Source organism: Anopheles darlingi, chromosome 2 (assembly GCF_943734745.1).
Source record: "Anopheles darlingi chromosome 2, idAnoDarlMG_H_01, whole genome shotgun sequence".
In the NCBI taxonomy this organism is placed as follows: domain Eukaryota; kingdom Metazoa; phylum Arthropoda; class Insecta; order Diptera; family Culicidae; genus Anopheles; species Anopheles darlingi.
In genome coordinates, this window is record NC_064874.1 from 92221902 (window position 1) to 92240136 (window position 18235).

At 46.4% G+C, this 18235-nt stretch overlaps 1 protein-coding gene across 5 annotated transcripts in view; it reads right to left on the reverse strand.

Annotated features, from left to right (window-relative positions):
• LOC125951823 (protein mothers against dpp) overlaps positions 1-18235 on the reverse strand; it is a 28288-nt gene that overhangs the window by 410 nt on the left and 9643 nt on the right. For 2 of the 5 annotated variants that reach the window (XM_049680893.1, XM_049680894.1), the window contains exons 2-3: positions 4991-5274; positions 1-4909 (exon numbers count right to left, since the gene is read on the reverse strand). The exon at positions 1-4909 is cut by the window's left edge and continues 410 nt beyond it. In XM_049680893.1, the coding sequence (XP_049536850.1) occupies positions 3683-4909; positions 4991-5260 (1497 nt within the window). In that variant the 5' untranslated portion in view covers positions 5261-5274 and the 3' untranslated portion in view covers positions 1-3682. Of the gene's footprint in view, positions 4910-4990; positions 5275-9053; positions 9358-12402; positions 12628-18235 lie in introns of those variants that run through there. The other 3 variants (XM_049680892.1, XM_049680891.1, XM_049680890.1) reach the window with 3 other exon arrangements.

Sequence of the window (18235 nt, forward strand, 5' to 3'; positions counted from 1 at the left end):
TTAAGCTGCTTATGGACGACGTGGAGGCCACACTTTCCGCTAGACACGTTCTAGTATGGCAATTGGCAAAATGTTTTCACATCCCACACGAAGCAGCTTAAACTTCTCTTATGTTTCTGGATAAAAAATATATTCTTCTACACACTGCATAATGTGTTCTTCTTATGGATAGTGGGATAGCTACTACAATCGAAAGTAATTTCGCTTTTTCCATTTCGCTTGAGATCATCGTGATGCACGTGTGAGGTGAAGCGCTTATGCCCTGAAATATGCATTCGTTTACTCTTCTGCATCATGGCACCGCGATTTTAAGAATATGGCATGGAAAAGACTTGATAAGAGCAGAGTGGTTGCATTTCTTCTTGTTTTGCGTTCTGTCGCGAGCAAATGTTGCTACTTGTATGTAACACAGCATATAAAGAGGAGACGATCAATTCAGAAACGATGCGGCAGGATAAAATTATTAATAATTTTAGCTTCACTATCTTGTAAAAAGAGCAATAGCTATGACGGTGTCGCGTTGTCGTTGTAGCGGTAGGTGTGATTTTAATTAATCGATGTTGTATTCTGAAACAAAATCGATGTTGAACCAAAAACGATCATTTTTGGGTTTGTTTATGATCTTCCGTTAGGTTGTTTGTATTGTATCTTCACTTTTTAAAATAAAATCTATTGCAAGATGTAATGAACAATTGAGTATACTGCTTTCCTGAACTGAAACTAAGTCCGAGGTTCCGAGCTCGTGGTTTATAATCTATCAAACTTTTTTTTCCCGTCACAGATAATTCGTGCAAATGTAGTTCATTCTCTTCTCCCTGATGGTTCTATCCGCTCCTTCTTCATACCACTTCACATACATTCATTAGGATTTGTTTGCGAGTTAACGAATCTATAGCTTTTAGTTTTCGTTTAATCTAACGGCAATGTTAAAGTGTTTATATGTATGTCTGCAAGTCTGAGCTGAGAGTATCCCATAGTAAGATTTTTTTGTTTGGTTCTTAAATTTTCTATTTGATGCAGTTGCCCTTCTTGTTCAATCTTCTTTTCGCTTTTTGCATTTGTCGGCACTGTTCTGCTTCTGCTAAAATATGTTTTCATTCTGAACCTCTGTCTGCGGTCTTCGTTTCTCTCAAGATACTTTTATACTAAGTGAGCAAAATAGAGTTTAACATTCATTTAGTTTTATTATTTCAAGTATTCAGTTGATTCCATTTTCTTCATGTCAACTGAATTGCGCCAGAATCGACGAAATGATAATAGCTTCGAAGATGTTATACGAAACCAAGTGCCCATTTCATCATTGCCTCATTATCGCTTACCGTACGTCTTAACTCATCTCCCGAGGATTTGATTGTTTCTTTTGCGAATTACTCTCTATCGTCTTAAAATCTAAGAGGCAAACTTCAGATTCGCACTTTACACATGCATAAACACACCGACACGGTTCACAAAGACATTCCAAGGCACACGCACAAAGAGAAACAATATTAGCTACTAAGAATATGAACGAGAGAAGTTATGCGATTTCGAAAAGTAAGACTCAATACCAATTCTAAAGCTATACGTTGCCCGCACTATCGGCAACATTCCTCCTCATCGGTGTTTACACTATTCGACGATTGTATTAAGCCACTGATTTTACATCAAATTTACGGCACCCTGAACTGCATCTTTCGGGGATTCTTTCATCATAGCTTGCACTTACAGTTACGTTAAAATAAGGCGCTTCTTCTTTCCCAGCAATAACACTAAGCACAACGGCTGAAAATCAATCAAGCACAAAGGCATTTGCATCGGAAGGCCATTTAATTTGCATCAATCACCGCGTCATTAGTATCTTTCATCTTTTGTAATATGCAGTACTGTTGCTGTACAGCTAGTAACAAATCATTCTAGAGTGGTTCTTGAGGCTCATTTCACCATCCTATTGTTTGCAGAAACGTTCAATTGAACTATATTTTCGCAAAGAGCATATTGTATTGGGACAAAATATTCAATATTTACGAGGTCAATATCATACCCTCATGACGATAAGCGAGTCGCACAATATTTTAGCATAAACGGTAATAAGAATTCTTTTCGAAAGGCAACCGTCAAAGACACTTTGCAGAGAACTTTTTTTATGAAACTGCAGACGATTTCATACAGGTGCGTTCGCTGTCAGTTAAGGCATCCAAGAGCGCTCTATTGAAGGTTTGAAATGACACTGTCGTTGTATTCAGAGACAAGTATGGCAAATTATTTCAAATAGTTGCATCAAAATTGAATCCGAATCCTAATTCTCCATATAATCAATTGTTAGCTGGTAAATACTGAATATAGTTATCTGGAGACTCGTTTGGTTATCTTTCCTTTGCATATTTCCGTTTAAATGTTCATTTTTTTCGTGGGCGAGTGGCTTTTACAACCGAGACAACCAGCACTACGGATTACATCCGTGAACAGATGGCATATCGAAGGGAAGCACAAAATAATACACCATTACAGGATGTGGCAGAGCTAAAAAAAGATAAAAACATAATGGATACTAAACCTATCGCAACTATTGTAGTCGTATTCGTTCTTAACAAAACATAAATCATCGCCACCTAACTGAAACACGCCTAGAGAATACTAATAAGAAAATTGTAACAGAGAGAGAAAACTATAAAACAATTCAAAAGACCACATAATTGCAAGTATAAGTCACATTTGGTGCGAAAGATACTCCATCAGGCACACTCGAATTTTGCATACCAAATAGTCAAGTTGTTTGAACAGTGCATTCGCTAATGGCAACCACATAATCACAATATAACCCTTATTCTCATGGTGTTCATCTCAAAATCTACCGCAAGATTGCATTGCACTTGCATAAATTGCACAAACTTTGAATAATTCGTAAAAAGAGGAAGAGAGTGGAGGGGGGGGGGGGAGGAATGGCTTCCTGCTAAAATATCTATTCCGATTGAATGACCGATTGGAATCCATCATTCTGTTGCATTCGCAAATATTACTGCCTTTATTGTTGTAATAGATCCCAAAAACCCTCTCCTCCATTTCGCATTGATCTTAGGTAGGTTTGCTGGGGTTTGTGGGCTACAAACCACAAATAAGAAGTAGCATGATTGTGCCGTACTCAGCGTTTCTAGTGAATCGTATGACGCTTCATCAATAAACCGCGAAATAGTATCTGGTAAAACAAAACTAAAAGAATCTTAATTGAATGAAAGCAATTCTTCTCACCTTATAACTCTAATCTCTGCAGAAAACTCTACGCTAGTCAGTTAATTATCGAAAAAAGAAAGATGTTTGATACGTGTGCTTCCATCGCAAAGCGCGGATGTGTTTTTCGATTAATCGAAAGAAACAATAAAGATACGTTTATCTATTTAAATCTAGATGCAGTTACACATCTTTCTCTTTGTGTTTTCCTTTACATGCTGGCAACGATAATGTGAAAATAGAGTTTTAAAGTCATTGAAATCTCTCACTTGAGATGATAATATCCGATTCAGATTGTAAACCTTTCGTCTGTCAGCTTTTCCTTATTAACACTCTTTTAGCGACCGTGGAACATTTAATACACGTATGTGCTGCTTAGAGAGTTCTGAATGATCCTTTCCATACGCGAGCATGAGCAAGAAAAGCTTCCACCGCAGCGGTACATGCTTTACCACTTTTACCACTACAACGTTCCCTCTTACGACACCGAACTGATGGCGTTGTGTGGTGAACCCATCTGCATCAGCACCTTATCGAGCCATTGGAGCGGTCCGTGAAGGTGAATCTCGATCCAACAGGGAGTGGAGGTAACATCCTGTCGATGATATTCCGCACCCCAACCCTTCACGAAGCTCATCCGTATCGTGCACATTTTAGTTAACTCGTACACTGCCTCAAACCCATGATTTACCGACTGAGACAGCAGTTGAGCAAACTCCTGATTGTTGAAGATCTTCAATGAACATCCGGGCGGTATCTTGCACACCGTGCTCGGATGAAACCCGTGATGATGGTTACAGTTGCGGCTCTGTACGAAGATAGCCGAATCGGACAAACATTCGGCGTACACCTCGCCGCCGACGTAGTACAGATGTACACCCTTTCCGATGTGACGTCGTGTGTTCTCGATCGTGCTGTTCCGGTTTACGTTACTCAGCTGACCCAGACAGAAGCGATCCGAGTTATTGGACGGATTAGTAAATCCATCCACAATGATTGATGTGTTGGTGCAATGAAAGACCTCCCCGACGCGACAGTTCAACTCGTAGTACGCTATACTCGCCCAGTACGGAGGTTCCTGGTAGCTGACAGGCTGTACTTCACCAGTATGCATCTGGTTCGATGTGTCCATTTGATTTCCATCCTGTGCTCCACCGACAGTGGTACCTTCCTCGGGTGGACTGTAGGCCGGCGGTGGCGTTTCTGGCAGTGCCCCGTATGGGCTCTGTGGATTCGAGCTGATCGGTCCCGGACTAGACACCGAAGACATCGGACTGTTGGGGCCCATGTGCGAGGAAATGGGTGAGTTCGGTCCACCTCCACCGCCACCACCACCGGTACTGCTACCATTACCACTACTAGCTCCAGCTCCAGCCCCTCCTCCACCACCGCCACTCATTTGCGAGTTATTGAAGCCCGTGTTCGAGTAGTTCACATTGTGTGGCATGTTGGGCTCGTTCATCTGATGGAATGGTAGTAGCGAGTGACCGGGCGCAAACTCCGAATGACGCGGCACTAGCACCGGTGGCAATACCGGGCTCTCTACACGTTTATAGTGGTACGGATTGATGCATACTTCCTTCTGCTTCGCACTGAACGGATACTGGCATGTTTCGAGTGGTTTCAGCTCGTGGTGGCTCTGTAGATCGGGCCAGCGCCACACGCGACAGTAGATCACGTGTGGTAATCCCTTACGGTGTGAAACCTACGGAAAAGAGAGGCAAGCAATACACTTCAATCTGTGTTCCACGTTGCGCGGTATGCTGCTTTCAACTTGGATACTCACCTGCAACCTTCCATCGAGCGATCGAGGTATGGTGACGCACTTCGAGGGCTGCCCTGGGCAGGACAGAGCCCGTTCTAGCTCCTCGATCGCACCCTTACGTTTCTTTAGCTTCTTTACCAAACTGTCGACCGCCTTTTCGGCCCATTTTTCCTCCTCATCACCTTGCTTCCAGCCAAGCAGCTTCTTCACCGCCGGACTGGTGAAGGAGAATAAACTGTTCAGGCTCGACATCGTGCTACTGCTCGAGGATTCCACATCGTCGGTGTCCATCGTGTAGTAATAATCTAAAAGTAAAAGAAATGTAACCATGTTGTTAGTGACTACAGCATTGCAGGAAAGTAAGAGGATCTAACAAAGTTTTCCGCATAATAGGAGCACCAATTAAAATAAAACCGAATATTTCGCCTTTGTTCCGATGCACTTGTTTTAATCATGAAGGAAAATTTTAATTGTCGAAAGACCTGCAACAATCTTATCTCCTATTAGTAACTGTAACCATCGGATGCAGCGTCTCATCGTCTCAAAAAGTGTCAAGTCGATGTCAAAACACTAGTCACGACCATAAACACACCCTTTGCTGTTGCGCGGGTTTTGTTACCAATGTTCACGCGCTGCACGAATGTACTGTTCGACGACGCCAGCGACTGCAACTCCCTCCAGATAAGGGCTCAATCGGAAATGATCCGTGGGTCGCATCGTTTTGTTGAACAAGTGAAGCAACAAAAACATGCCCGTGATTTGTTTCCGTGAGATTACGTGATAATCGAACGCGAACTGAACCTTCCATTCATCCTGAATTCTTTCACGATGAAAATGGCTCAACATGCACATCATTCCGTCGATGCATGAAATGTCTGGCGAAGCTGATCTCGTTACCACGATTTGTTGAACTTGCTAGTTAATCCTGCGGACAAACTACAAACAAACGCTACTGTAGATAGTTGGGCGGATGCGGGATTCGTCGGCGTCGGGTGCGGTTGGCAAAGATTGTGCGCGTTATTTGCAAACAAACCCTCTGTTTTGAACAACGCCAAATGCAACGGTCTCGAAGGCATGGAAGCAACTCAGCATTTTTAATTTTTTGCAAATGAAAATGGAGAGGAGCTGTTTATTAATCTCTACATTTAAGCGCCATTTGTGCGTCGTCGTTTTTTGGACTTTATAATAATGTTATGTATTCTCAACTCAAACACAAACGATTCGTAGTATCCAGTACCAAATATCAGTTATGTTTCCATTATTATTTTTCTCATTTTAAACCAATTTGATGCATGAATAACATTACCATCAATCATGCACTCATATTTTCAACCGCTTTAAACTCTAATAGACTTCGGTTCATTACTGTTATCACGAAGTAGATAAGAAACGCGATACAGCAAAAATTTAGGTCGCAGGAGTGGTTCGGTGTTACGCAATAAAACTGCAGAAGAAAGCGAAACTCTTATCTTATCGTACCCCGTGCTTTCTATCAGACGTCTTGAAGGAATAGAAGCAAGATGACGAGAAGAGCGGAAGAGAAGAGGTCACGGAGCGGGTGCTCATAGTCAAATACTTCCGTACTCCCCGTTGCATCCTACGTTCAATTTATTCCAACGTTGGCCAATCAATCGATAGCAAAGGTGTATGTGGTGATATGGTGAAGGCCATGGCGCGTTTTCGTGCAGCATGAAACGTACAACAAGAGAAGGTAATGTTGGCCCATGTTTGCGCAGGTGAGGGTTTAGAAGAAGTCGCTCACTGTACTGTGGTTTGCTGAGGAATTAAAAGCATGAGACAGCGTTTAGCGGCCATCAGGTTTATCATTAAATAATTACGAAATTAGAACCATCAGATCAGCTGTACCCACGTCACACCTCTTACTGAACTAGGCGACCTTCGAGACAAGAGTGAAACTTGCGACCAACGCAAGGACTAAACCGTAATCACTAGTGGCTGGCATCTAGGCACAGGTTCGTAGGTGACAAAAATTGCGATCAACTTATAAGAAAGACACGTCGATTTCCTTTGCAAGCGAAGGCTTAGATCCAGCTAACAGACACACAGTCATGGCGCGGTTGGGCTACCCTAGACCATGGTTTCACTAATTGATGGGCCCGGAGTGCCATTGCCTTTTATAAATTGCATTACGAGTGTTGTCACGTTACGGGCGGTGATTAAACAATTTATTACGCTAATAACCGTTTGGAGCTGGCCGGGGGTGCAAGACGAGAGGTAGTATTGAAGTAGTGCGTGCCCATTAGACCATTTCAGACACCGCCCAGGCAATCGAACCATGTCAATAGGCCCATTATACCTGCCCAGAACATTTATTTAGTGAAAACAGGAAATCAATCACGGAGCACAGAAATGCACCGAAACTTAATGATTTTCTGTGCACTTTCACTGTCCTGCATTAAAGCTTTACTATCGTACTGTCCGGGGGAAATGGTGTTCTTTTATGACACATGGCATTTTACATGTTGAACGTTGCACCGGGAACCAATGTCGCAATCAATGCATCACACGCATGCCCCCGCCCATTTGTTGGCCGGCCTCGTTTCGTTTATGAGACACTCGATCGCTGTTTAACAATATCAGCCATGTTGTGCGCATGCGTGAGCAGTTACGGTACGCAAAGTGTCACTTAAACCACGCGTCCAAGCGTCCTCAATAGCTCATTTCAAATGGATTTTCCCTCTTGATTACAACCCACGTGAATCGAAAAGAGCATTAACGTTGGAAGCGGCTCTTAGGAGGGGGACAACAACCAATGAAAATGGTTGTCGTACAGCAACAACTCAGGCGGGTCAATCAATAGGGGCGTGTGAACCACTGTAACCTATCGAGCACTCTCGTATCGAGATCCGAGACAAGGTGCGATGGTAGCGAACAGGTGTGCGCGGAACACCACCCCAGCAGTTGGGGGTCTGGCCAGATTGAACCCAGCAAAAGACCCTCGAGACACCCCATTAATTCATGTTTATTGCACCCGGGGTGGACAGATTAAATGCTTAGTGCAACCCCTCCCCCCCTCCCCTTCCCTTGACCACTTTGCACTGCTGCACGCGCCTGCCGAACCGGCTACCAGCTCTGGCAGCTTTCGCAGCTAATCTGCGATCGGCAATAAAGAAATAAATAAATCGCAAAAACTGCATCGGACATGAGGCATAGAAGAAGAAAACGAAGCCAACGGGTGCGGTGTATGGCAGTGGGCATCTAGCGGGGCTGATAGATGGTGCAAAGATAACACCCAAGACTTATCGAGTTAATAGTCAATGGCTGAGAGGTCGACGGTTCCACTTCGGTTGCCCAGCGACAAATTGACCATCAGCCTCTTTCAGTCGCGAAACGGGGTGTAGGAAGGGTTTAACAAGCAATTTGTCATCGCGCACCAGGTACATGATCGAGGGACCGAATCCGGGGAATTCCCCCTCCTTGGGTATGCTCTATCGCTTGAAGATCGAAAATCGTAGTCGCATCAAGCAGCTTCGTTAAAGAATCCAGCACTACCTTCATAATAATAATGATTGATTCAAAATGTATTTGCTAAATGATTTAATAAGTATTTGGTAAAATAAAAAGTTATTAAAGTTGATCCATGAGATGTCTACTTAAGAATAACATCACAATAAAGCATCAACCCTTCTCCGGAACCACTGAGCATCATGCTAAAATTGATCATTTTTGTTTGACCTCCGGCGTACACATGTGAGTACGATGAATGCAGACTATAAATATTAACATGCGGACTAGCGCGGTTGGCGTAGCAGAACTGCAGCCAACTGGCATTTGTCTAGCGCTAGTGCTGCAGGCAAACACGAGAAGAACGGAATGCAAAGACCAAAGTTCACATTATTTATGCTCTTCTTGCGGCCAGTTCAGGACATGTTTGTCGCTCTTCTATCCATCATACGTTCATAGCTAGATGACCAGTATTATATTGTATTGTTATCTACATTAGAATGCACATTTTGCATGTTCTCGAAAATCTAAAATTTCCTGAAAAGAATACCACCTGTTTTTCTTCAAAAGTATGATTACTTGCATGAAACATTTCGTTACGATTTCCGAACTAACTAACCATTTCCGTAGTGCGCCATCTCTGACCCAGTCGGTGTGTTGTAATCCAGTGAGTGCAGCATTAGCTCAGCGTTCTAGCGGCCAGCACAAATCAATTGACTCGCAGGCGTACCACGAAAAAAAAAAATCCCGATCAAACAGCACCGTTGTATCGTTCGTTCGACTCACAGCACGGCCAAGAAATTGCAATGTAATTGATCACTCTTTTCTAGTTCACGCTTGTTCAACTCTTCTCGGCAGCATTCACGCAAGTCTAGCTTAAAAGCACTTTAATGATTGAACTTCGGGCGAAGGTAACGCATAAACTGAAAAGCGGGCACAGCAGAGGAACAAAGGCATGAAAATGAGACCAAATGGGTTTTTGATTTTCTCATCTGCACACTCATTATCACACTTTACTCTCCGTGTGTGCCCGCGATCGCAGACTCCTTTACCGTCGTGGTAGACGTGGTTCATTCTTAAGATCGGCTCTTTGTTGATCAATGAGTTGCCCCGAAAATTGTTCGAAAAAGCAACACAATAATTGGATTTCTCTTCCAATGCCGATGCTTTGGGAGTGAGTTTGTTTACCGACGCTGAGGATGATGGTAATGGTGATGATCAAGAAGCTAAAACATCATTTCACTCAATCGGTTTTTGAACTGCGAACTGTGGCATGTGAGAGTGGAGTTCCTTCTAGCTCGTTGATGCGTGTTAAATGTTAGTAGCTATATTTTATGATCTTCAATTAAACTACAAAATATCGGTGGCACGATGGCCGGACTGATCCATCAAATTTGTTATTTTATTAGTTTATTTACAACAATTGTGATAAGCCCGTATAATAACAATTTAGAATGAGATAGAGCCCATGAGCAATCGCAAAACAGTAGCTAACAAAGCACAGGATTGCAAAAGAAATTAGTCCAAGTCCACTCTAGGCCTCAAATTGGCGCTTAACCTAAGACGATGTCGGAGGTTATCACGAACTAAGAGAGAGCGAGAGATTAGCTAAACCAGATTTGGCACAATAAATCATTTAGGTCAACGAAATAAGGAAAAATTAGTCAGTCTGCCAGTTTCAAGTTGTCAGCATTATCGCTAACAACCGACCGGTAATCATTCAAAATGAAGTTTACCGTGGCCTTCCAAGAGGGATTAGGAACATTAACAGCGATACTACGTTCATAAAGAATCACATAAAAGAATTGCATCACTTTCTAATAAGCTGAGTTTGTCATTTTGCACATTTCGCACACAAACAAAATGTTAATCGCAACTAAACACCAGACCAGAGAGGCCTTTGGTAACCTAAACCGTCTACTCTACCGATAAGACCAAATGTTTAATGGGTTTCCTCCCCCAAAGCTGGACACAACGCAGAGGCGGCCCCTGCTCCTGCGGTTCGGTTCATCACATCCGGCTCGCGTCACCACCAATGAATCAATGACGGAAAGTCGTTTTTCTTTCCCTCTTCTAATCCACCGAAGATGGTTTCCCCGCAATATTTGACGAAATTCGTCGCGAAATTAATTCACGATCAAATAAGGAGCCACAAACTACCGCCCGATCGTCGCTCAAGAACGCCTGGATCGTTCGCGGGTCATCGACACCCCTGGACCCCAGAGAGTGGCGTCGCGCGCCAAGACGCCTCGATTTTGCCAAAATATGGCCAGAAAAGGGGAAAACCACTCGGGCGTATGATACGGTCGTCCCCATCATCGTGCCATCATGGTCTGTGTTCCGAGCATCAGGATGATGTCGCGTTGCTATCAGTGGGGATTTTGAATAATATTTTCTCCATTCTTTCTCTTCAGCTTTCATCGACCGATTAGAGATGGCCACAACGCGAATGCCATCGTCTTTTGCCTTTATGCACTTTTTCATTCGCCAGTTTCGGGGTGTCTTTGCTGATGTCGCTGCTTTCTTGATTTTCTCTCTCGATCGACGACGACGACGACCGCTATCTAATGTCAATATTAGGAAGCCAATCAAAATAAACAAATCTCTTCTTCACCAACCAGTCGGTATCGTCTTTCGCGTACCCTTCATCTCCTCTTCACACGCACTGGCACGTAAGCACGAGACTCACGTCGCGTGGTGGGGCCCGCGCCATCGGTTACGCACCCGCGTTCACGATACAAAATAAACAAATATTCAACTCGACCGGCGTGACGGGCGTGATGGCGGTGGCAGCGGTATGATATGCTCACACTTTCTTGCTTTTTACTTCTTTCAATCGAAGCCAACGTAACAACAAGACGATCGAGACCAACAACTGGCCAGTTCGTCGTCGTCGTCGTGGTCGCCGCAACTACGAAACGCGCGCGCGTAGCACGGTATCGAATCGAATATCTGTTCTAAATCACGTTTCACGAGCTCAAACAGGGCGGACAGAGAGAGAGGTTGGGCGGCGGTTGCTGCAGCGCGGGCGTCCAACCAGAGAGAGAGAAAGAACGAGGATCAAACATTGATGATCGATACATCGGAACGTGTACCACATGGAGCAGCAAGAGAGATCTCGGGCGGAGAGGGGAAGTTGTTACTGGCTGGCTAGCGGGTTCAAACCACGTCCGGGTGGCGCCAGCAGCCACATCTTTCTCCTCCAGATTCCTTCCTTCACCCAGCAGCATCGTACGATCGGGGGGAGCTCGCGCGCTCATCCGTTTATTCCGAGCCTGTTTCAGACTAGATCCTGCGGTAAGACGCTAGCCAGCGTAGTGTTCCATCTATTCCACATCACCACTACCGAGGGCACACCTTCATCATCACCATCGCGATCGTGATCGTGATCACCCATCATCGTCAGCGGCATATCTTTTCTTTGCGATAGGTCTCTCTGTTGCGCTACCGCAAAAAGCACTCATTCCAGCGCGTAATCAGATCGATCACCGCGCGCATCGATTCGCGCATATGTTGTGCGGCTGTTGCTGCTGCTGCTGCTGCTCGCTGGCTGGCTGGCTGGTTTGATTGATACCGCGCGCGCACTACTTTGCCAGGCATTTCAGCATCACAGAGCTAAGATAATCTTCCTCTCGTTGATCGATCGGCAAATGCGCTCCTACACACATTCCTCGGTCTTCACTGATCACCCTCTCTCTCTCTCTCGCTATCGTTTACTGCTGCGTTCCATTAATTCCATTCAATCGACCAACAACAACAACACGTTCGAATGGATGGTTGATTGACTCCCAGCAGAGAACCAACACACCACCATCATCCAGCACTTGAATCGCGCGCAAAACGCACAAGATATTTGTGACACAACATCCGGCAAATCCTTCACTTTTGTGCGTAGCAGGAGAGTCTCTAATCCTGCTCCTTCCAGTGCGCCGCCATCAATCCCCCCCAAAAGCAGACACCGGAAATACCATTGGAGCAAAAACAAGACGACGTTTTGTGTCGGAAAAACGCGAAGACGCGAGCCGCGGACGAGAACGACGTTCACGGTGCGCGGTTGAATCGTGAACTGATTGTGGGGCGCGCGCGTTCGAATGGGTTGTCCGTCGCGCGATCAGCCGCGGCGACACCCGCCGCTCGTTCGTTCGTTCGTTCGTTCGCGTTCTATCTCCTTTGCGCTTCCTCCTTGCGTTGTGCGCTCTCCACCGATCTCGCGTGTACGCAGCCGATCGATTTCGAAGTCGCCTCAACTCCGCCGCCGTATGCGTACTGCTGGTTGAAGCAGTGCCCTCCCTCCCCACCGGGCGTGATCGTCAAGCGCGCCATCGAGACGCGGTAATCGCCTTTCCTTCTGTGGTTCACCCCCGTTGTCTTTCACCCTGCGTAAGACCAACATCGACGCGTCTCCAGCTCGCTTTCTTTGGCTTTTCGTCGCCTGGTTTCACAGAGAGAGAGAGAGACAGAGAGAGAGCGACACTCGGTACTCGGGACGAAGCGCCACCGACTGGCTGCTCGGCGCGATCCTCCCGGCACGATCGATCGATCACACCCGCGACCAGCACCCCCCTTTCTCGATGGGAGAATGTTTAAAGCAGAAGAAAAAAAGAAAAGAAGCGTGGTGGCCGATCATTCTGTCCCATTCGATTCTGTCCATGGGCATTAACGAGGTGCGTATTGTGGTCGATCCGCGAGGGGACAAACGGTAGCGCGCCATTCGCCCGTTGATTATGCGGTGGCGATCGCAGAGAATCAATCACATATTGCGTACCTCGGCGGCAAGGGTGAAGGAACAGAGGATGACATTGTGAACGCAAACGTCAACTAAAGGGGGGAAGGTGGTCGCGACACACACTCGGTGCTACAAATCATATCCATCCTTCCTCTCGCCCTGGACCTGGAGGGAGATTGCCGATTGCCGATTGCCGATCGTACGAATCTTTCGAAGTGAATGCGAATGAACCAATACGGCGTTACGGAGAGTGCATCGAGAATAACAGTTAGAACGCTCTCGGGGATTTCAATGCACACAACAGCACTCTGGCAATTAGATCTCGCAGCACACAGCAGATGATCATTGACGATCGATTGCAAATCTTGCGAAATTGGCATTTGTGGTTTGCTTTGTAGAATATAATACGTGGAAAACAACTTGAACAAAGATCTGAATATATTTAAGTAGCAGCAATAACTTTAAAACAGTGTCAATTTATTAAACAAATATTGAACCAATATCACAAACCTCCCCTGGAATATATTCATTCTGCAACCCACCCTCGAAACGCCAATTGTAACACATGTTTTCCCGTGGAAGTCTTCCGTTAAAAACTTTGTTCCCGACGAATGACGCACGATTGAAATCAATTGCTTGCTTATGCGCAAAATGCAAACTTCAATCGCTCTAATGGTTATTGGTGTTCTTTGATAGCTGATGCGATCTAAACATCGCAAACGGCCACAGGCCACAGCTTCCGCTCCGCTTTTGATGGACATACACACCAGCAGGGGGGCGCATTGCAACATCATGCACTCCAATCCCAGAGCGTGGTATCTCTGCCTGCCCGCTCGCTAAAACCCGGCGCCAACGCCGACGACCACTGGTGCGGAGGTGTGTGTGTTTTAGCGAAGAAGAAAGAGAAGTCTTAAGAAAACTGTTGTCCAACAGCCGCCGACTGCGGCACCAACAACGGACAGCAGCATCAACGGACGCAAAGCAAAACAAAACAAACAGCAGAGTGGAGATTGTCCTTTCCGTGCAAGCGCAACGATGCAAAAGCCCCCGCAACACTATTGCTGCTTGCACCGCTGGCACTCCTATTTATGCTGATGCTGCGACGGTGCGTGGGAAGCTGAACGCTGGGATTGAAGCCCGACCACAGAGGGCCCTCGAGAGTACGAAAACACTTAAAAGCAGAACGGTGCACACTCGCTGACCACACCACACGCTTCCCGCTTCCTCCACTGCATTATTGCGAATGTATGTTAGGGGAGGACACAAAAAAAACTACAAATTTCCACCCACCTTGTGGCGCGAGGGAACCTATCATCAGCGCTTGATGGGGTTGGTGGACCTTTGGACCTCGCAAGGAATGGCATACGTCGGCCTGCTATCGACGAGCGTGATCAGCACAGATCTAATAGATACACTCCATGACGGCCGCATTCGAGTGCGCAAAAAGATGTTCCGCAGATGATTATTGCGCGATCGGTACATCGAACCGGAATGATGAACGTTCTTACGTGGTTCGGATCGGTGGTACTCTCGTAGTAAGTGGGTCTCCTGGGACCAATAGGCACCATTGGAACCCTCTCCATAACGGACCATCATACGTTGAGTGAAGAACGTTTTCCGCTTGATCGAAACGTGCACAAAATACCAATCTTGATCGAGTTGCGTCGTGCCCTTCTAGCGATGTCAGATTTTGTATTTTTATCAAACGCTTCAATAATGAGGAAACATAAATCATAAAACTGATAGCTCTTGAAGTGACACTGATAATTTCGTTGTAATTCTTAACTCAATCATCGCACAAAGTTCGGTCGACACGAGTCAACAGCAAACAGCAAACAGCAAAAATCATTAAAAAATCAATGACCCCAGAGGACCATATGCCAGGAACCGATCAACAGGCAGTAACATAAAAACCGTACCAAACATTGCAGCAAAAACACATTAATGCTCGATACCTCCTGCCTCTCCTCCTCCTCGCCCGTCGCAAGAACGACACTTATTCGCAATCGAGACACTCTAGGCCACCACCAGACGACCGGACCGGGGAGACCGGCCAGCGCCCTATAGCGAGATGATGGCCACAACGGTCCACGAGCATCACACGAGAAGAACTTCAGCAGCTCAAGCGCATACACTACTCTCTCCTGTTGCATTTCTCTACCCGTTTGGTTGTGTCTACATCGCACACCGTCCACAACAGTCCACGAGAATCGCGGAATCGCATAAATCACCAACCGCGAAACGCCACGGACGACAGCAACGCTGCGTGCAACGACGAGTGTCGTCGTCGTCGATGTCGTCTGGCGCATTTGGGTGCACTCGTAATGTCATTATGTTCTGCACCGAGAGAAGCACGGTCACCACACATTATGCGCACACGCACAAGACGGATGAGGATGAGGTGATGCTGAAGCTGTTCGTACTACGGGACGGCGAGGAGAAACACGAAACAGCATAAATGCTCGCTTACAGTGACAGCATCGCGTTCGAAATGTGGCGCTTACGCTGATGATTATTGCCGCAGCGCGAGATGCGATCGACGAGGATATAGATGGCTCCTTTCCCTGTCACAAGGGAGCAAAGCAACAAGCTGCTCGCGCTCAAGAAGTGGTTCCCTTTTTTCATCAATCTTTGGTCAATTCAACCAGGAACTGGATCCACCACCCAAGGAAGGAGAGCTTTTTCCTTTTTCTACAGACGTCCCCAAGACTCGAGGATCGTCCAACGAAATTACTCCTACGTGACGATACGAAGGGACGTGCATTGCCTCGCCAAATAAATGCAACATCAGCGATCGGTGGTCAGCTGGAAAGCAGTGAGTGTTAGCTGGAATCTCCACGATATTTCTTGTGTGGCGTAAAACCCCCACCTAGTAGGGAGCTAGTAAAAAACCGAAGCTCAAAGAATGTAAGTCAGGGCGCAGCACTTATCGGCGCGACACGGGCACTCCCCGGATCCCCGGTGACAAATCTTTGCTCCAAGTGATACCTCCCTCCTCCTTGGTCAAGGCGGAGCAAATTGGTACGCTGATAAACTCCTTGGCGTCACTAGATCCCGCCGGTGACGCCCCCTACACTCCTTCTTCTTCACCGTCTAGTGTCCGTTAAACGGTGGGCGCATTAAATCACGCGCGTAAACGCACGCGATCCTGACTCGGTGGCGCTTCCTGCGGAAACCGGTCACGCGGTGGAGGAGTATGGCCGCTGGCCGCTGAAATGGTTAACAGAGTTAATGATCGATCGTTCAGTGCAACGCCTTCCCGTGCGCTGGAGATTGCAGCACACGGTTAAATGCTGCAGTGGGAACCTTGTTCCACTTGAAGATCCTCGTTTGGGTTTTTCGCAACAATACTATTTTTTTACAAAATATTTTTAAAAACGTTTCATTTTATAAAATGCTGACTGTTACTTTAGGCCATTAGCGATCGTAAGACATCGACAAATGATGACTACGATGCTGTAAACGATGGTTTATCAAATAGATTAACAGTTACAACCTTGCAAATGGATGAAAACAATCGAGCGAAACAACATAATTCTCCTCAAACTACTAATGTAAATGTTCCGGGAAATCTAAATCAAAAAAACCACACCATAATTGCTGAACACCGAAGCGTGTGCCCAGTGAAAATAATGTTTCATTTACTGCACATTAAAATGATCGTTTAACCATTGGCATTAGGCACCGACCGTCGACGTCTAACGACTCACGATGATCGTGTCAGGTCGATGAGCATCGCGACAAATGGGCCAATGGTTACTGGCTGGTTGGCTGGTTGGCTGGCTGGTTGGCGCCTCCCGCGACACACATCCCTCGACATCGCACTCTCGACATCTAATCGCACGCCGTCGTGCACTCCTCCTTCTCCCGTTTTTGCACAAACACAAAATGTGCGTAACGGCGATCTCGATCATAACACAGTTAGCTGCAGGGCCATCTCGCGATAGACAGGTGTGCTCGTACGAAAGGAGGGAGAGCGAGAGACCCAGGAGGGATCTTGGAATGAAGCGATCGCGACACGGTAGCGACGGGACTAGATGGGACACGCGACCACGCGGCGACATCTCGGGCGCGCACGCCCTCTTCTCCTCCTGCTCCTTTCACCTTGTGCTCGTGGTCGTGATCATGGTGCTCATGTTTCAAAAAGTGCGTTCCTGCGGTTGAGCCGCCCTTCATCTCCTTGCTTCTGGCTCTTGATGATCTCCTCACCGGGCGCACCGGGCATTCGCTTCCTATAATTTTATTTATTTTCCCAAACATGGAACAACACACGCCACGAGCGAGTTGCCGTTAGGTGGTGTGGGAATCTGGGTTGCAGCGTAAGGTAAACATCGTTTTCGTGCCGCGAACCATTTTTTTTCTTCTTCTTATAAATTATACCCCACTTGGTGTGGCATAAATCGAGCGATCGAACACCCTGAGCCTGTGTACCCCGCCTTCCTCCTTCGTCGTGTCGTGGCGCCAGCAGTGGGCCAGAAATTGGAACGATCAGGATAAGCGAAGACGACGGGGGGATCGTGTGCCCACACTATCTGGCGCGCTTCTTAATTCACACCAGCCGCAAGAGCAAAGAGCGTGATCGTGCCCAAATCGCCCAAAGGATGCAAAGTAGCGATCGTTTAGTGGGAGCGCTCTATTAGTGAACGGTTTTTGAGTGGGATCGCTGAATTCCGTTTGTCAATTATTCTGCAATCGACTAACCAGCCAACGTGTCTTATCATCATCCATCAGCATGGATGGATAGGCGGATCGATCACGAGGCGACTCTCAACCCACATCGAAGCGTGCGCACCATTCCGTTCCTTCCCCTTTTAGGGTGTGTTCTGGGCATCGGAAAGGGGTAATGTAAAGTACGAGCGAAGGAAACGCTCCCGCGTCTAAGGCTCATAACGTAGATGACGACGATGAGGGCGAGGGGTTAATATGTATTTATAAAGCACTTAAACGGAGAAACGGCTCCATCATCATCCGCTTATGTACGACCCCTCATCATCATCATCATCATCATCATGCTACCGGACGATGAGCTATTCGTAGTGAGAAGTGTGCCACGAATAGTGTGCATCAATCCGGGG